The sequence below is a fragment of the Belonocnema kinseyi genome, chromosome 4 (assembly GCF_010883055.1).
Source record: "Belonocnema kinseyi isolate 2016_QV_RU_SX_M_011 chromosome 4, B_treatae_v1, whole genome shotgun sequence".
NCBI lineage: Eukaryota > Metazoa > Arthropoda > Insecta > Hymenoptera > Cynipidae > Belonocnema > Belonocnema kinseyi.
Window position 1 is genome coordinate 70463842 of NC_046660.1, and position 20222 is coordinate 70484063.

Here is a 20222-nt window from a genome sequence, read left to right on the forward strand (position 1 = left end):
AAAACAATTTGTATTAAAAGAACCGAAAAAAATCATAATCAGTATCAAAAAATCGCAAAACCCAATAATTTTTCACTCATGGGGTTTTTTGAGATCTTACGACACATACTTATGGGTATGATATTTAAAAAGTAATTATTCCCTTGTGTTTATAGCTAATTGTGATTGATTCACCTAATATTGTTGATTCCAAATAAAATTTACAAAAACGTATTTCTTTCTCGTAGGAAATACATCCTTAAACTTCATGGGACTTGTGGGACCTCTAAATATTATTAAAAAGAGCGCATTTATTTATTTGTGGACTCAAGCAAATTAAGGATATGCATTAAAATTTGAGGGAAAACAATTACAATGCATTTTTGAATAAATGTATTACAAACATTAGTTTTATTAAAAATAATTTATTCCCTTATTTTAGTGAAAAACCAGCCTATTTCCCATGTTTTGAGATAATTTTAGTCTGTAATTTCTGTTGAATTATTATGTTCCTATGTTTTGTGTTTTATTTTAGGGCTTAGGCGTTTATCAAATAAAATCGAAGAAAAAGTTTTGACTTAAAAGGGTTTGGTAGTTTTTGAAGGACCGTACGAAAAATTCATTTACAAAAACTGTTGTCAAAATAATTATTTTTCGTAAGTTTTACACTTTTCATTCAAAAACTGTTTTTCTTTTATAAGACATGATTGAGAATACAATTTCAATTCTTAAAACCATAGAAAACTTTTTTCCCCGAGACCTGATTTTTGTCACTTTATTTTGTATTAGGACTAAAACTGTTGCAGGTAACTTTTGCATTTCCAAATAAGGAAAATGCGAAAAATGAAGTTTTTGATCTGCGATTTTTATTATTTCTATTTTCAGATAATTATTATATAACAATAATTATTAACAATATTAAATTTTCTCGGCAATATGTGCAATGCGCATGCGTCCTGACGGTTGGCAGCCTTGCAATTCTTGCATATAACGAGAACTTCACATTGTTCTTCGCATCGTGCCATCGTTCCTCGGAAATGTTCATAGCGTGGTAGTCTCCTTCCAGAATTTTCATTTTATGGCCGCATAGATCATCCTATTAACAAAATTCTAGGTCCGAGTGAAAAAATGGCGAAAATCACGCCATCCGATGATCACATCGTTTCGAATTCGAATTTGAGTAAGTATTCATTTTGTTTGACTTCTGCTACCGGCCATTATAGGTTAATTCAACCTTCTTGCCAATCTCGTTTTCCAGCCTTTAATTATTAAAGACTCAAAAATAAATATTTCAGGCAACTCTTCAGATTTGATATACAATTCCAGATTGTATCATTGTGTCGGCTTTAAATATTTTGCACTTATTTTTGACGTTGTTTAAAAAAAATAGTTTTGGAGCATGTGGTTAAAATGCCATTTTCGCTCCTGCGAAAAGTTTTTCCACATTTAAATGTACTTTTTGCAAACAGATGCAATCAAATTGAAAATTTAATACTTTTTTCTATTATGGAAGGTCAGCATTAATTATTGAATTCTTTTATATTCATGAATTAAAATTAATCCTTTTTAAATATAATATCATAATTTTCTTACAAGTTTATCGTTTCCGAATTTCCAGATCTTTAGTGAATCTTGCTCAAAAGTTTTCTTTTAAGCATAACATTTTTTATTTTTCTCTTTTCTTTTGTAAAATAGAGTAAAGAAATTATATAAGAAATGTGATCTTTAGCTAGAAATAGATGATTTTTTTTTGTATTCACCTGCAGAAAAAGAGGCTGCATATTATTGCAACCTTTTTTATACTTACATCCAATTGGTATCCAAGTATAGTGACATGTATGCATTTGGAGAGCGCGAACCAGAAATATTTATATTATTATTTTTAGCTCCACGTAAGACTGAGGCCACAACAGCAGGTGCTGTAGTTTTATACGTATCACAAGAGGCTTGGTTGAAGTCCATATTAGATCGTAACTTACCCCGAGATGCGGAGTCGTCCGATGAAGAGGACATCAATGATTATCAATTTGAGGATGATCTTGATTATTTGAGATCATTAGATCCAAAAGAATGGAAAGATCAGGATCACTATGCAGTCCTTGGAATTACGAAGCTCAGAAATAGAGCTACCGAGGATATTATTAAGAAGGCTTGTAAGTTCCTTATTTTATCTACAATTATCAGGATGACAGGAGGTCAGGGAAGACCTGGCAATCAGGGATTAATAAAAGTTTATAGCTCATTTGAAGTATAAAGTAAAAGATTAAGTCAGTCCGTTTGAAGAGAATTTAATATTTTAATCAATGATCACTTTTTCTTGCGTAGTTCTGTATTTTACAAATATAACATTATTGATTACTGAAAATATTCAAAGTACGAGTTTTGATAACACTCTTTTTTTTACCAAATAGTAGAATTTTCAAATAATGAAGATGCATTTTCAGATATAAGAAGTTGAATTTCTAACAGTTTATACTGAATTTTTAAGTACGTAATTTTCAACTAAAAAAAAAGCTTTCAGCCATATAGAGGAACTGTCAACTAAAGTAAAGAATCTAACCAAAAAATTACTTTTTAATAAAGTAGACTGAACCAAAAAATATTTTAATTTTAAATAAAAACAGTTAACTTTTAACAGAAAAGACGAATTTCCAATAAAATACTTATTTTTTATGTTTAAAAATTAATTTAAATAAAAACAACAAGCAAGTTTTCAATAATGCACTTATATTTTGAATGAAAGAAATGAATACTTTCAAACCAAAAATAATGTATTTTTATAACAAAAAATGAATTTTTTTTAAATATGTTTAATTTTCTATCAAAAAGTTGAGTTTTGAACACAAAAATAAATTTTTAAACAAATAAAAATATTGTTATCAAAGCAGTTAATTTTTAATCAATGAAATAAAGTTTTAACCGAAATAAATGAAATTGCACAGAAGAGTAATTTTCTGAAAAAAGTCCATTTTCAAACACATAATTGAATTTTCAAATATAAATATTAATTTTCAAGGACAAGAAAACGAATTTTAAAAAAATTGGTTAAGTTTTCATTAAAAAAAAAAAAATGATTTTTCAACCAAAAAGATTCATTATTAAGCCTCAATTATAAGATTAATTTTAACCAAAAGAGACGAATTATCAATAAAATGCATACATTTTAATTCAAATGGTTCACTTTTAAACTAAAAGAAGCGAATTTTTAATCAAAAACAGCTAGGTTAAATTTTCAGATAATCAATTTTTAACGAAAAAATCTAATTTTCATCCAAATATTTTATTTGAAACCAAAGTGAAAAAATTTCAACCGAAAAAATGTTGAGACAAAACAATTTAATTCAACAAACCAAAAAAAAGGAAGTCTCTTTTTCTCCAAAACAGTTGGTTTTTTAATTTGAAAATGATTGATTTTAGTTTTTGCTACAAAAAAATATAAAACTTTTGAAAACATGTACTCATTAACAAAATAATTTAATAAAACAAGAATTAAATTTGTACAACAAAAGAAAAGAATTTTAAAACCAAAAAGACGAATTTCCAACAAATAAACATTTTTTCACTCAAAAAATAAATAAAACTTTATCTAAATTATTGAAACTTCAAACTAGAAGACGAATTTTCTTTATAGAAATTCAATTTTCAAACAAAAAATATGACTGTTCAACAAAAAATTAATTTTACACGAAACTGATGCATTTTTACGCAAAAGAAAAACAGGATATTTCAAACTAAAGAATTATTTTTTGCAAAAAAAACGTGAATTTTTAACTATAAATATCAAACTTATAAAATGGAAAAGTTATATTTTATGTTAAAAAATGAATTCTAAACAACAACAAAAAAAGAAGTATTTTCCACTAAACAGTTAAATTTTCATCCAGATATTAACTTTGACCCAAGTAGTTGAATTTTTAATTAAAAAAGATTGTATTTCAAGAAGATAATTAAACTTTTAACCAACGAGATAACTTTTCAACATAAAATATAAATCTTTACAAAAAATTGATTTCTTAACAAAGCGATTCAACCAAATGTTTTAAACAAATTATTTGAATTATCAAGCAAAGAAGAACGATTTTTAACCAAAAAGTTGCATTTTCATACAAAAAATGAAATTTCTTCTATAACAGATGAAGTCATTAAATAAAAAAGATACATTTTCAAAAAAATAGTTGAATTTTCTGTTGAAAAAGATTTTAGTCGTGTTTGTTACGATCAAATTATGGATTTCTGGACAAGAAATAATTTTCTATAAAAAAATTGAAGTTTCAATACAAAAAGACGAATTTTGTCAACCAAAAAGGATGAATTTTTAACAAAACAGTTAAATTCTCTAGCAAATAGTTGCATTTTTATCCAAAAAAGATCAATTTTGTACAAAAACAGATGAATTTGTAATAAAAAAACAATTTCTTTTTATAAGTTGAACTTTCATCCAGAAAATATTTCAGTTCATTCTTCAACACCAAAATATAAATTTTAAACAAAAAATAAATTTTCTACGAAATAGTTAAGTTTTCAAGAACATAGTATAATAGCTTAATTTCTAACCAAACAATTGCATTTTCATCAAGAAAAAATGTTAATTTCTGCTAAAGCAGGTAAACTTTAAAAGAAACAAGACAAACTTTCAAAAAAAAAGTTTGAATTTTCCACCGAAAAGTTAACGAAAAAATTATTTTCATTTCACTTAACAGTTAACTTCACTTCGTAGATTGCTGAGGGGAAAATAAGGGACCAAATGCATGGGATTTAGTTCCTTTTTCCCTATTTGGCTAATATCTTTGTAAAAGCTATTTTTTTCTGTATAAATTTATTTGAAAAATAGTTTATTTTTTAATTACTATTTAATGTAATAATAAAATGATAATAATTGTTAGGAATTACAAAGATATTATAGAAATAAAGTTTTGTTCCATGCATTTGATCCATTGTTTTCCCCCTCAGCTTTTAACAAAGTGAAGTTAGCTGAGGGTTGAAATGAAAATACCTAATAGCCGGGCATTTTTTTTTGAAAATTGAATTTTTCTGATTTGTTTATCTTATGCAATAAATATAGTTGCGCGCTTCAAAATAATGTTCATGTTGTTCATGTTTCTTTAAAAAAGGAATGTTCCTTTTATAATACATTTGTAAAAATTGACAAAACATTTATATATTAACCTCTGAACTAATATATAAAATATTTTTACAATTTATAGAGAATACAATTATTGCATTTATGCCAAAAAAATACCAAATTCCGACGAAAGTAGTAGCATGACAGAAAGTTGTTAAAAGTTGTAAGTTGGATTTTTGATGTCAAATTATATTTCTTTAAAATAACTGATTTCAAAAACGCAATCAGAAAGTAGTGAAATACACATTACCTAAAGTTGCTCAGAGTCGTAAATATTCTTTGAAACCTTAATATTTTTTTAATTAAGAATACCAATAATTCCCGACGAAAGTCACTTACGGATATAACAGAAAAATGTCCAGAATTGTAAATTTTCTTCGAAATCTAATGATTTTTGTTCGCAATGTCCGACTTCCTGTTAAAAACATTTAATATAACTTGAAACTGTTAGAAAATTATAAATATTTTTCGAACTATGATGTTTTTTGTTTTAAAATAAAAATTTTTAGTGAAACATACCAAAGTAACTGAAGTTGTTCAAGAATATAAACATTCTTTGAAGTGTAATCATTTTTTGTTAAAAATGCTGTTAATTTCCCCGTTTGTAAAACGCTATTTCCGGCATAACACGCTAACATAACCTAAAATTGTTCAAAATTTACCAATGTCTGGTAAAAAAAAAATAACAAAACTTATAATTTTCAGAAAACTTGAGTCTTAGAATCTTCATAAATTTGTACAAAAATTCTATATAAATACTAATTTCCAGCGGAAAGCAGTAACATAAAACATGTATATATATTTTTTTATTAAAAAAAAAATTAGTTGAATTCTCAACACAAAAAGATGATTTTTTAAGCAAGAAACACACGTTTAAAAAGATGCATGCTTTTTTAAGTAACAAAAATCGATTTTTCAATCAAAGACATGAGTCTTTAATAAAAAAAATGGATTTTAACGAAATGGTTCAACTTTCCGCCAAGTTTTTAAATAATCAAGCATAAAACGAATCTTCAACAAAATATTTAAAGCTTCAAACAACTGAAATTAATTTGTATCCAAACATTTGCACTTTTAACTAAAAAAAAAGTGAAATTTCAAATAAAAGAGATTATTTTTAAGATCAAAAAGATGAGCAAGGAAAATATTTTTATGAATAATGAAAATTAGTATCTTAAATTCAGAATTAATGTATAATATTTATATGGAATTTAAATAAATAATCAAACTGTTGCATTTTTGTTAAGGGCATGTGACACAGCTAAATTCCTATATTACCGACCACAGTTTTTCAGGACACTGAATTTTTTTTGAACCTAAGAACTTTTTTTGTAAATAAAATATCGAGCTGAAACTTTGGGAAATATATTAGAGTACAATAAAGTACGTTTAGGTACTACATTTTGGTAGGAACTTCACTGAAAATTATTTCATCTTTTTTCTGAACCTCAACATTTTTTGAACATTCGAACTTTTTTTATACATAAAATATCGGTCTGAAACTTTGAGAAATGCAAGAGCCGAAAGAAAACTATGTTTAAGTACAAAGCTTAATAATAAAAGATGTAAAAAAATATATTTCAACAATCGATTCCAACGGCATCAGCCGGTAACGTTGTACACGAAAATACGAAACCTGGCGGCCACTAGACGAGGCTCTAGAGGGTTCGTATTTTCGTGTACAACGTTACCGGCTGATGCCGTTGGAATAATTGATTGTTGAAATATATTTTTTTACATCTTTTATTATTAAGCTTTGTACTTAAACGTAGTTTTCTTTCGGCTCTTGCATTTCTCAAAGTTTCAGACCGATATTTTATGTATAAAAAAAGCTCTCGAGTTCGTCGAGTTCTTACCAAAATGCAGTACCTAAACGTACTTTATTGTACTCTAATACATTTCCCAAAGTTTCAGCTCGATATTTTATTTACAAAAAAAGTTCTTAGGTTCAAAAAAACATTCAGTGAACTGAAAAACTGTGGTCGGTAATATAGGTATTTAGCTGTGTCACATGCCCTTAAAAGATACTGATTTCGAGTGAGAAAAAAACAACTAAAACAGTCCAACATATTTAGAAATTTTATGTCTGCTTAGAAACTACATGTTTCCATCAAGTTCTTTTAAAAAATACTAATTTCAAGTAAAAATCACATACAAAAAAATGAACAATATTTTCAATAATTTATTAGATAATTTGGAGGACTTATTTAACCGGGAAAAGGTAGAAGACAGCACAAGAGTTTCTCAATTTGCATGAAATTCTCTATGCTTTTTGTTGTAGAACTAATTTTCGGAATTTAAAAAGTTCTACTATTTGGTTGAGAATTTAATTATTTTTTGAAAATTTAACTGCTTTGGTAAGGGCATAGTTTTTGGTTGAAAATTAAAACTGTTTTCTAAAATATTCTTCTTTTTGACTGGAAAATTCAACTGTTTTTAGTCGAAAAGTAACTTCGTTATTGTGAATTCATTTTTTTCGGATTTAAAAGAAAATGTTTTGTACAAAAAAATTGTTGTGCTACAAAACTCAACTAATTAGTTGAAAATTACACTATTTTATTAAAAAGTCATGCTTTCTTGGTAAAAAATTCAAATATCTTCTAAAATATTTGTATTTTTGCCTTGAAAATTCAATTATCATTTGTTGAAAGTTAATGCTTTTTTTTAAATAATTTATCTTTCTTCTTATAAAATGAATTTTTAAATTGAAACTTCATATTTTCCTGTTCAAAAGTCAAATGTGTTCTAGAATATTCGACTTTTAAGCTAGGTGTTGAAAATTCGTCTCTTTGTGGTAAAAAATTCATCTTTGTTGAATATTCGTCTTTTTGGATTTATAAATTATCCTTTTTGGTTCAAAATTTAACTATTTTGTTAAAAAAATTTCTCGTTTATTGAAAATTTAACTATTTTGGTGAAAATTCATTGTTTTCATTGGATTGAAATGTCAACTATTTTATTTTTTATTTAGAATTAATATTTTTTTTGACAATTCAACTTCTCAGACTCAAAATTCCACTGTCATCTATACAAAATTCAAATTTTTTGTTAGAACTTCAACTATTTTGTTGAAAATTCGTATCTTGCTTTAAAGTAAAACTATTTGGTTGTAAATGCAATTGTTTGGTTAAAAATTATTTTTGTTGAATGTTAACTTTATTGAAAATTTATCTTTCCAGGTTTAAAAGTCAACTGTTTTCTAAAACATTTGACTTTAGATCTCAAAAATTTAACTATATGCTTGCAAATGAAACTGTTTTTATTTGAACTTTAATCTTTTTTGTTTGAAAATTTTAACATGTGATTGAAAATTCATATTTGTTGATTTACAATTCAACAATTTTGTTTAATTTCAACTAATCTATTGAAAATTCATCTTTTATATCAGAAGAAGCATCTTTTTTGGTTGGAAAAAATAAGTTAATTTGACGTTTTAAAATTTTAATTTGAAACTTTTGTATTTCGTTTATAAAAAATTCGATGTTAAAAATCTAAAAAATTAGAATACTTGTCTCAGAATAGTAATGGTCAGGAAAAATGAAAAAAGATTTAAGGAAAAATCAGAGAATTGAAAAAAAAAATGAATTTTTTCGGTCTCCCTGAATTATCCACGATATTTGAAATCGGCATTCGAAAATTGAAGGTCCCATGATTTTTTAATTTTAAAACTTTCCCATTCAATCTTTTTGCAGATAAGCACAAAATTTTGAAGCACCATCCGGACAAGCGTAAAGCAATGGGTGAAGATGTTCGACCTGACGATGATTATTTCACCTGTATAACCCGTGCTTGGGAAACATTAGGAAACACTCTTAAACGACGAAGTTACGACAGCATCGATCCCTATTTTAACGATGATTTGCCAGACGAAAAGGAGGCCAAAGAAAATTTCTACGCAGTGATGGGCAAAGCATTCAAAATGAATTCTAGATGGTCTGTAAAAAAGAATGTACCACGACTGGGAAATCCTCATACACCGAGAGCGATGGTGGAAAAGTTTTACTCGTTTTGGTACGATTTCGAATCCTGGCGAGAATATTCTTACCTCGATGAAGAGGACAAGGAATCTGGTCAAGAGTAAGTATTTCATATTATACGCTTATTCAGGGTTGCTACAAGATTTGAAAGACTGGGTAAGTCATGAAATTTTGAAAAACTGACTGCATTTTTTCATTCTCATCTACTGCCAAGTCGTAATGATTATTTTAGTACTTGGCGGCGAATTTGGTACGAATTAATCGTTGTACTAATATAAATAATATGATAATTCCAGAATTTTAAAATAATATTAGTCAGAATTATTTAAAATTCAGGAATTGTTGAAAAGCCCTTTGCATTCCCTGGTCGAAATACAGTGAAGTCTGACCTATTTTAAGGACCACGAAGCGTAAAAACTCGATACTTTTAAGGCTGGAGGAATCTACAAGCTCTTCCATGAGTCGTCAGGTAATTTTTGCCAAGCAGCGTTTATTGACTGCTTGGCCTTGTATCGATACCCGCGCCGTAAGTAACTTTTTAAACTGTACATGTACCAGGAAGCGTGGATCTATTTGAAATCATTAATAATAGGAGGGTGGCGACTGAATTTAATTTAACCCTTAAAGTGCATACATGGTAAAAATCACGGTAAAGTGCCTCGTGGGTATTCAACACCCCAGCGTATTTAATCATGTATTGTTTAACCCCTATTGAATATTTTGTCACAATGCAAAAAATAAAATAAAATTGGTTGAAAATATTATTTAAAAAAAATGAGTTTTTTACTTTAAAATTCATAACTCACGCAATTTTAATTATTTTAACCTGAAAATGTATGACTATGCTTTTGAAATAGTGTACTTTGATTTAAAAAGTTGCAACATGGGTGCTTTCAAAAAAAGATATTTATCTGCACCACGCGATTTTTTACCTCCACTTTCAGCAGCTGCTGCTAGCAAACCTACACTTGACGCAGTATGCTAAACGACTTTCCTGACAGTTAGTGTCTCCAACTAAAGCTAGATGGCGACACTTAATTGTAAGAGTTTGAAAATTTCTTGAAGTGTCAGACACCCACAATGCACTTTAAGGGTTAAAAACCCGAGAACTTACTACTGATCGCAATAAAACTCAAGTTTGAATTATTTTAATAATTATTGTGAATTTAGAAAAGTGATCTTTCGATTGTAAGAGAAAAATTATTTTTTTGGTTGAAGATTCATAATTTAAATTGCAAATTCATCTTCGGTTGAAAATGTAACTACTTTGTTGAATATTAACTTTTTTTGACTAAAAATTTAACTATTCCAGTAGAAAGTTAGAACTATTTTGTTGGTAACTATTTGGCTAAAAATTTATATTTTTTATTTAGAAATTGTAGAAAATTAATCTTTATGGTTGAAAATTCACGTTCTTAGTATAAAATTCAGCAATTCCAATTGGAAGATTCATAATTTTAGTTGAAAATTCATCAGTTTGATTGAATTAATTCTTTCAAATGAAAATTTTAATGTCCATTTTTGGTTGAAAATTCAACTATTTTGTTAAGACTTCGATTTTTTTTGGGTAGAAATTGTCTTTTTTTATTCAAATTAATCTTGTTGTTGAAAAGTTCTTCTTTTCGATTAAAAATTCATTTTTTAGATTGCAAATAAAATTACTTGGTTGAAAGTTAAATTTTTCATAAAAAAAAAAAATTATTTGGTTGGCTCAAGGTTCATTTTAATTAAAAATTCATTTCTCTGTTTGAAATATGAGCTATTTGATTGAAGAATTCTTTTTCCTTTGTACGAAAGGAATTTTTTGCTAAAAATTAAACTATTTTGTTGAAAATTTGTTTTGTTTTTAGTTGAAAAGTATTACTTATTCGAACTCTAAATGTAACTATTTTTCTAGTTGAATATGTGATGTTAGATAAAAATTTATCTCTTTGGTAAAAATTAATCTTCTTCGTTGGAAATTCATCTCGTTGATCAAAAATTCAACTATTCTAGTTAAAAAAATCATCATTTTACTTGAACATTCATCACTTTGTTTGAAAATGTATTTTTTTTTAAATTAGTGTTTTGTTGTTGTTATTGAAAGTTAGTTTTTTTCTGGCAAGTAATTTTTTAAACTGAGAATGTAACTTATTCCAATTGCATATTCAGTAGCTTTAGTTAAAAACTCATCTTTGGGGTTGAACATTAATTTTATTAACTTAAAATTTAATTATTTAAATTTTGGTTAATAATTTTTTTTACAATTTTTTATGAATGGTTTTAACTAAAAGTTTAACTATTCCATTTGTTGTCACAAAATTATATATTTTAGTGCAAAATCTAAATATTTGTTGGATGTCATTTATTTGGCTATTTTTTTTATCTGTTTACGTTTAGCGGCAAGTATGAATAGGTTAATTTTAGTTGACCAAGAAAATTGAAAAGTTGACCGGGAAATGTAATATTAAAAGTTTATACTTTGTAATTTTAAATAGGCCCGCGTTTTTCGATACACGCGCATTTGAAAAAGTCACGGTCCGTTAGAATCACTGCATGCATGTCAGTGTTTTGGAACTGTTTTTGTTGACGTACGACGTGACAAATATAACATTTCCTTTAAATAGTTGAATTAGCCAAATAAAAATCAATATAATTGAAAAAAACGACTTAAATATTCCGTGGAGTAGTGAGTATCGTAGCATGACGTCACGGTCATTGTAGGATAGGTGGGAGAGTCAGGAAGGTTAGCATAGTTCTTAACATGGGACTGCATACGCCCTTTTCTAGAAAGTAATCTAAACCTAAAAGTAAGTTATAAAGGTCTGAATGGTAATATTTTTCAAGTATAGAATACACTCGCGCAATTATGTTTCATCCTTTTATCGGTCGAAGAACTTTCAGTTTTACAAAATACAATCACCCAGCCCCATACCACTTTTCTGGAGGCCTGTGCAAAATATTTGTCATGAGAGTTGACGGTCGCCGTGTGGCGGCGTCAGCTATGCAGTTGGCCTAAAATTCAAATAATGCAAGGCGAAAGTGTTTAAACAAATGTTTCTAAATTATATAATATTTTTTATTATATTATATAATATTTATTTTATTATATTTCGTGTTTCCTTTATTTGAAAATAACTATTTAGAGATTAATGTTTTCTTTTTCTCTTCAGATAAAAGTTGCAATTCTTATTTAATTCTAATGCTGTTGCACTTATTTTATTTCTTGAAAGGTTTTCTGCAGATCTCATTGGGACGTTTTTATTTAAAAAAATTATTGATGAAAACCTATTGTTTAAAAAAATAAAGATTTTATTATCCCTATATAAAAGTTTTTAAATAAAAACGTACCAATGATATTTGCAGAGGTTTTCTTAAGGTATAAAATTAGCCCTACAGCATTAGGATTAAATAATAGTTGCAACATTTACCTGAAGTGAGAGAGTAAAACATCAAACCCTAAAAACTATTATTAAATAAACAATGAAGATAGTTAAATATTTATTTCAAGAGTTCACCTCGAGTTCTTTTCCAAAAGTTCTTATAATTAACAATAATATGTATTCCTCGATTTTATAAGTAATTCTTAAAAAAGTTTATTTTTTAGCTTAAACTTGAGTTTCAGTTCATGTTTAATTTAAAAACAAGTTTAATGAAAATACCCTTTTCCTCCTCAATCGTAAGCTAAATTTCATGAAAATAGTTATGCCGAAAAGAAAATTTCTAACTGAATTAATTAAATCAATTAAATTTGTTTACAATTTATAATTTTAGTTGATTTTTTTAAAGTTGAAATTAAAAAAATTCTGCAAAAAAAAATTGTCCTAAAATCTTCCAGAAAATGACTCTATGTATTCCTAACGATCTTGAGAAAATTGATCCTCTCAAAAACTTTCCAAATTCACAAACAGCTTTTTTTTTACAACATTCTAAAAATCTTCATTTTCCTCAAAATTTTTATAGTTTTCAAATTAAAATTTGTTTAGGAATGTTTTTAAGGCTTGTAAACCTCCTAAATGTATTTTAATTTTTTCGAATTTGTCCTAATATTTTTGAAGACACCAAAATTTCCCTTAAAATCATTCAGATATTTTTTTGAAAAGTTTTTGGAAATACTTGGAAATCTTGTAGAATATTATCCTAAAGTTAATTTTTCAAAATAAAAAATCCTTGAGCATTTAGCTGAGAATCTAAAGAAAATTTTGTTATTCTCTTGAAACCTTTCGTAATTTTAATTCAGCTTCTTCTTTTGAAATGTTCAAAAGTCTAAATTTTAAAAAATTACATTTTTCACAAGTTTCAAATTAACTTTGAATTGTTTGAATACTCTTAAATATTTATTAAGCATAATAGAATTTTTTAGTAATGTTCTAATTCGGATTTAATTTTCTTTTAGAAATACTTTTGTACAAAATATAGAAATAATTTGAAATTTGACGATGAATCTTGAGACCATTTTTATTATTCAAAATCTAAATGCCCTGATAGGCGAGAATAGGTCAATGTAATATGGATAAAATAGCAAGTTGAAAGTTATTTTGAAAACTTAGTTCCAATGTTGCTATTTCTAATTTAAAATATGGCCCTTTAGTTCATGTTTAATTTAAAAACAAGTATAATGAAAATTCCTTTTTCGTCTGAAATCTTACGATAAATTTCGTGAAAATAGTCATGCCGAAGAGAAAATTTTTAAACTAATTAAATTTGTTTACATTGTATAATTTCAGGTTCATTTTTTTAAACATGAAAATATGAATATATATTGTATTCATATTATATATTAAGATGTCCATTATTCACAGTTAATATTAACAATTAAATAATATTTTTGAAAAGAGAAAAATTTGAAAAACAAAAAGTGCAAAGAACAAACTGCATCATCAGGTTTAAGTTTGATATCATCCCTAAAATAGCTATTTCACAGAGTACCAATCATAATTCTACAAAACGAACATTAAATTATTAACATTGACATAAGTAATTATTGTAAAGTGTGAAAATAATACATTTCAATTGAATTTTCTTTTTATTGACAATAATGATTATTGCAAATTGAAACTAATGCTTAATTCAACTTAATTATAAAAATGTGCATTTATTTTGAAACCTAAACAATAATTTACGTTTTTCACGGCAATCATAAAAACTAATTATTTTATAAAAAATGTCTATTGTACAAAATATGTCTATATTGTTAGGAATAGGATTCATAGAAAAAATAAATATTGATAAAGTTATAGAATAAAAAAGTGTATTTGTGACTCATACTTTTAAAATCAATTATAATGAATTTAAACCGTTTTTTAATTTTTTGATAACTTTCATACATTATTTTTTTTAATATTATTGAACAAAGGGAACAAAAGATATTGCGATTTTTAAAAACATATGTAACGATTAACATTGTTTCAAATTTGTTGATAAACACCTTTAATTAATTATTTGATTAATATTAATTGAAAATTGATGCTACCAATAATTTCCGTTAAAAAAATGTTTTATTGTATCTTTTTGATAACATTTATGCTCTTTATCGCGTTGTAATAAATTTTTTTTTAAATTCTGCAACATTTTTTTGTCAATTATTTTCAGAGTGAACAATATATATTGCGATCTTCCAAAACAATTCTAATAAATTTAAACTGTTTTCAAATTTTTTGATAACAATTTTAATACATTATTTTATTAATATTATTGAAAATTTATGTGGCTAATAGTTTGCGTTTAAAAAGCAGTTAAATTGCATATTTTACTGACCTCTCGTTAAAATCTCAAATTTGTTTTATAGTGTAACACTTACATGTTAATTATTTGCAAAGTGAACAAAAAAGATTGCAATCTTTAAAAACAATTGTAACGAATTAAAATTTGTTTCTTATTTTTTTTATAACAACTTTAATGAATTAAAAAAAATTGTTTTTTCATCGTACCAATAATGCGCGTTAAATAAATTGCCTAATTTCATATTTTCACTCATCTCGTTAAAATTAAAAATGTTTCTTTTAGTGTAATTTTTTTTCAATTATTTTCAGATTGAACAAAAAATTTTGCGATCTTTAGAAACAATTGTAATGATTTTAAACTGTTCAAAAATTTTGTTATAACCACTGGAATAATTTGTTTTATGATTATTACATGAAAAAATTGAAAAATAATTCAGATAAAAATATTTACCATTTTAATAACAGATCCATTCTTTCGTTTCGGATGAGCCGTAAGAATGTCCTCACGACCAAAATGCTTTTTACAAATTACATGCATTGAATTTAAAATTAGCTCTTAAAATAGCAATTTGCCAGATCTTTATTATTTTCCTGTCATTTAGTACGCTATAAGCTTGCATTTTCTCGTAGCACTTCTGTAATCAGAATTGGAGGCAAAAACAACACACTTATACCCCATTGTTCCTCTTAATGAGAAAAAAAATCTTGACAATTTTTCACTTTAACAGCCACAAAACTTGATAAAGCAAAAAAATCGAAAGGGTTCATTTTTATAATTGATAATTCACAAAATTTCACATTTATAACACTTCCCCATGCATGTGAAACATTTTTAGCCTAAAAGTACAGCCAGCGCAGCCCTCGGTCTCGGTGAACATTTAAATCACTTTATTTTCAGAGTACCACATGGCTGTTCAGATAAAAATCGTATACATTCGTATACATTCTACACTTGACAGATATTACTATTCGTACTTTTAGGACTTACTTTTACGTTCAGACTATTTGCTCCAAAACGTTGTTTGCATTCCCATGATGTAATGCTAAAATACTCAAATTAACCCAATGAGGATTTCCCGCTCTTCGTGCCTCTTTTTTAATTGGTCAGCCATTGACGCGTGCGTGACCGTTCAGCCCGTACAGGGGCGGGGGTTGGAGGTGACGGAAATGCGCAATTTAAATTATCTGAGTATGGGGGACTGGAAATGCATGTGGCTTGAAATAGGCGAGACTTCATTGTATATTCTATGAATTTGTACGAAAACTTTTATGAATCTTTTTTATGATCTCGTTTTTCAAATGTGTCAGTTCAGGATGGACTTGAAAATTGAGAAAATCTAAATACTCTGCAAAATATGATTACGAAAAACTACTGCGTTTTACGAGGGTAACATTGTAATGGAAAGTTGTAGGTAATCATCGATTTGGGGTTCTGCATTTTACTAATTTTTTATTTGAATATGTAATTACAGATTCATTAAACTTTGTAGAATTAGGTAATATCTCACAAAACCCTATTAAAAACAATTAAAAACTAAACCTTCATTTTGAAGTCGTAGATTTTTCTTAAAAAAATAGAATTCATTCATAATTGTGTTTTGAAATTTATGATGTTTTATATAAAAAGAAATATAAGAACTAGTTTTTGCATTTTGCAAAAGCTTCTCAAATTTTTCCTTCAGCAAAGTTTAATGAATATTTCATTCAAAATTTGCGTGAAAAATCAGAAAAATGTAGAACCACAAATCGATCATTTTCTACAACTTTATTTGAACATCGTTATCCTGATAGAATGCTGCAGTTTTTCGTAAACAATTTTTGCAGAGTATTTATATTTTATAAAATTGTCAGTTTCTTGAAAACAGTGAAACATTTGTAATTCTTTAAGAAAAATATATGAAAAATTACAGCTAGCTTTTGCGAATCGTAAGTTTGTATTTTTTGTATAAAATCATCATATTCTAGAAAAACTTAAAAAATTATGAAAAACTAATTTTTTTGTGGGGTTGTAATTATTTAGAAATCTTTTCTAGTTTTTTTTTTAAACAAAAAACTCATCTTTTTCGGCCTCTGTTTGTTTGAAAAAATCATCTTTTTTGGTTAAAAATTAACTTTTTTTTATTGAATATTAAATTTATTGATTCAAAAATTCAATTCTTCTAAAAAGTCAGTCTTTTGTTTTATAAACTTTAACCATTTGTTTAAAAATGCAACTGAATTTGGTTGAATTTTAATATTCCTTGCTTGGAAATTCGACGTTTTGGTTAAAAATTCATCTTTATAGGTTGAAAATCCTCCTTTTAGATTAAAAATTGAATTGTCGTTGAAAACTTATATTTTCGGATTTAAAAGTCGACTGTTTTCTAAAAAATTGGACTTTTTAGCTTTAAAACTTAACTTTTTTTTTGAAATTTGATATTTTTGGTGTGAAAAATTCAACCCTGTTGCTATGGAATATATTTTGGTTAAAAAATGAACTATTTTTTTAAAATGCAATATATTTCGATTTTAAATCTCAAGAATTTAGAACGTTTCATATTGAATTCAATACGGCATCTACATTAATTTTATGTGCAAAAATTGGTTTGCCTAGCAGAGTAAACATGGGTATTACCGAAACTTTAAAAATTTTTTTTAGAAAAAGGATTCATTTAAATGCTTATTGTTTGGTAACGAAGATGAATTCATCTGAAAGGGCAGATTTTTTCCGTTTTCAGACAGTACCCAGTAATATAATTATTCTTTGCCAAACTTGTTATACTTATTTTTAAATAATTTATTCAAGTTCAGTGAACGACACCATATTTCCAGTGAACGACATCGCATTTAAAAGAAATTAGAAAGTTATTTGTAAGAAATATAATGTAATTTATTTGCTTTAAACAATAAGGAACATCATTTTGTATAATTATGCGTGTTCTTAAAGGAAAAGACTAAGTTTTTGGCGAAAAGGAATACCTTCGATATTGTGTGGTTATGTTTATTTCATCAGCTCACGAGTTTGTCAAATTAATTCGGGGGTGTCGTTGATTGATTTTTGAGGTCCGGAAATCCAAAATCAATTGAAAAGATATTTAACATTAAAGATTCTTGAAAGGCGATGTCATAGAAATAAGGAAAGCAATTATAGCATCACGGACATCAATAAAAAAATGCTTATTTTTCCTAAAAACTTCCTCCTATTGGGTGTCGTTTACTGAGAGATATGTATATCGTTCACTGGCTTTGAAGGTATGATAAGAATATTTCAAATATATCAAACCTACTCAAATTTGAGACTATTATTTATTGAATTATATTGCAAAACATAATCATCTAACCTCTGAAAGTACTACAAAATAAAAAATACCTTTTCTTCTAACTTTCAGGGGACTTTCAATTTAACGATATGACTAATTTTTATATTGTCACCATGTCCTTCTCTAGGTGGCAACAAAAATGTTATTTAATGAATATAAATTCAGTAATTTTGTACTGAATAAATATTGAAATACAAATTGCATGGATTATAGAATATTTATTCATTTAGAAATATCTATTTTATATCTCTGAAGTTCGAATAACAGCATTTTCATTGCACAGTGTGGTTCACGCCTTTTGGACTCTGAAGTCTGAACTAGAATTACTTAGCCCACTTTTAAGTTGGAAATAATAACTTAGAGAAACATGTTTCAGCCGGGACATGCGCAAGTGGATCGAGAAGAAGAACAAGGCGACAAGGGCTAAGCGAAAGAAGGAAGAAATGACGAGAATACGTACATTGGTCGACATGGCTTATAACTTAGACCCTAGAATAAAGATGTTTCAACAAGCGGACAAGGACCGAAAGACTGCAGTCAAGCGTGCAAAGCAAGAGGCCGTGAAGGCTCGACAATTGGAAGAAGAAAGGGTTGCAAGAGAAACTGCCGAAAAAGAAAAGCAAGAGAGAGAACAGCGCGAATCTGAGCAAAAAGCCAAGCAAGAGGCAATGAAGCAGGCACGTGAGATCCAGAAAAAAGCCTTGCGTAAAGAGAGAAAGGCCCTCCGAGACTTTTGCAAAGCTAGAAATTATTTCGCCGAAGATACAGAGGAAAGCATACGTCACATGGAAAGCGTTGAAAAAATGTGCGAGCTTTTTAAATTGACTCAGCTGGAAGAGACGATGAAAAAATTGCATTCCGAAGGCAAGAGCGGCTTTCTGAGCATCATAGAGGAGACTGAGCAGAAAATGCATGCTGAGCGTAGAATTGGTGTTGGTACCGAAACTAAAAACAATCCCGAGAAGCAGGTGAAAACTTGCACAGCGCCTTGGTCGGAAGGTGATTTACAACTTTTGATCAAAGCTGTGAATCTTTTCCCGGCGGGGACGAATCAGCGTTGGGAAGTCGTTGCCAATTTTATTAATCAACATAGCAGCGGGGCCAACGCTGCCAAGCGCGATGCCAAGGAAGTTTTAGCAAAAGCAAAGGACTTGCAGTCAACAGATTTTAGTAAATCGAGTATGAAGGAACAAGCCAACCGGAAGGCTTTCGATAATTTCATTGCTGATAAGAAATCCAAAGATATTGACGAGAAAATGCCAGCGGTGACTGAGCGATTGGACCCGATATCAAATGGAACCGCGATCGAGGAGAAGGATTCTAAAAAGGAAATGCAACCATGGACAGTTGCGGAACAAAAGCTCTTAGAGCAGGCTCTCAAAACTTTTCCGACAACTGTTCCTGACAGATGGGATCAGATAGCGAGCTGTATACCTTCCAGAACGAAGAAGGAATGCATGAAGAGATGCAAGGTAAAATAAACAATATTTTAAACAATCGCATTCAAAATATATTTCATTTTTAAATTTAGGAAATTACATTCAGAGTCAATCAAAATTTAAATACTTCTTCACAATAATCTTACGATCACAGGGTGGCCGCTGGACAAAAAACTGGGAAATTATTGGGAATTTTACAAATTTTAGAAAAAAAATCTGTCCAAATTCGATTTTAACCATTTTTTAAATAATCTGTTGAATTTTTATCTTCTTTAATTATGATATCATTCGGTTTATGATGCATAGTTAAACAATATTTCACGTAACAAAATTTTCCATTTCAGGTTTTTATTTTTAAGCGTACAATTTTAATTTAAAGAATTTTAAAATGCAGTCTTTGACTGACTTAAACAATTGAAAATTAAAAGCCATTCTAAATCCGTTCAAAATTTAAGAATTTACAGAGTTCAACGTTAGAAATTATATGGTTAGATTCAAAAGCCTTAGTCGTTACAAATTTTAATAATTTGAAACTGAATTGTTTGAAATAGGACTTGAATTGTTAAAATTTCAAGGTGCTTTTAAACTTTAAACGTGACGATTTTAATTGTTTTATTTCAGAAATGATTAATTTGTAAGTTAAATTTTTGAACTTTGATGTATAAATAACAATTCCACACTTATTAATTGTAGGACAATTTGAG

At 27.6% G+C, this 20222-nt stretch overlaps 1 protein-coding gene across 1 annotated transcript in view; it reads left to right on the forward strand.

The window, feature by feature from the left end:
* The first annotated feature begins 991 nt into the window (after positions 1-991).
* The window catches only part of LOC117170490 (dnaJ homolog subfamily C member 2), a 23815-nt gene continuing 4584 nt past the window's right edge, over positions 992-20222 (forward strand). The window contains exons 1-4 of the mRNA XM_033357211.1: positions 992-1159; positions 1866-2132; positions 8794-9178; positions 18456-19551. Coding sequence (XP_033213102.1) covers positions 1108-1159; positions 1866-2132; positions 8794-9178; positions 18456-19551 — 1800 coding nt within the window. The 5' untranslated portion in view covers positions 992-1107. The remainder of the gene's footprint in view (positions 1160-1865; positions 2133-8793; positions 9179-18455; positions 19552-20222) is intronic.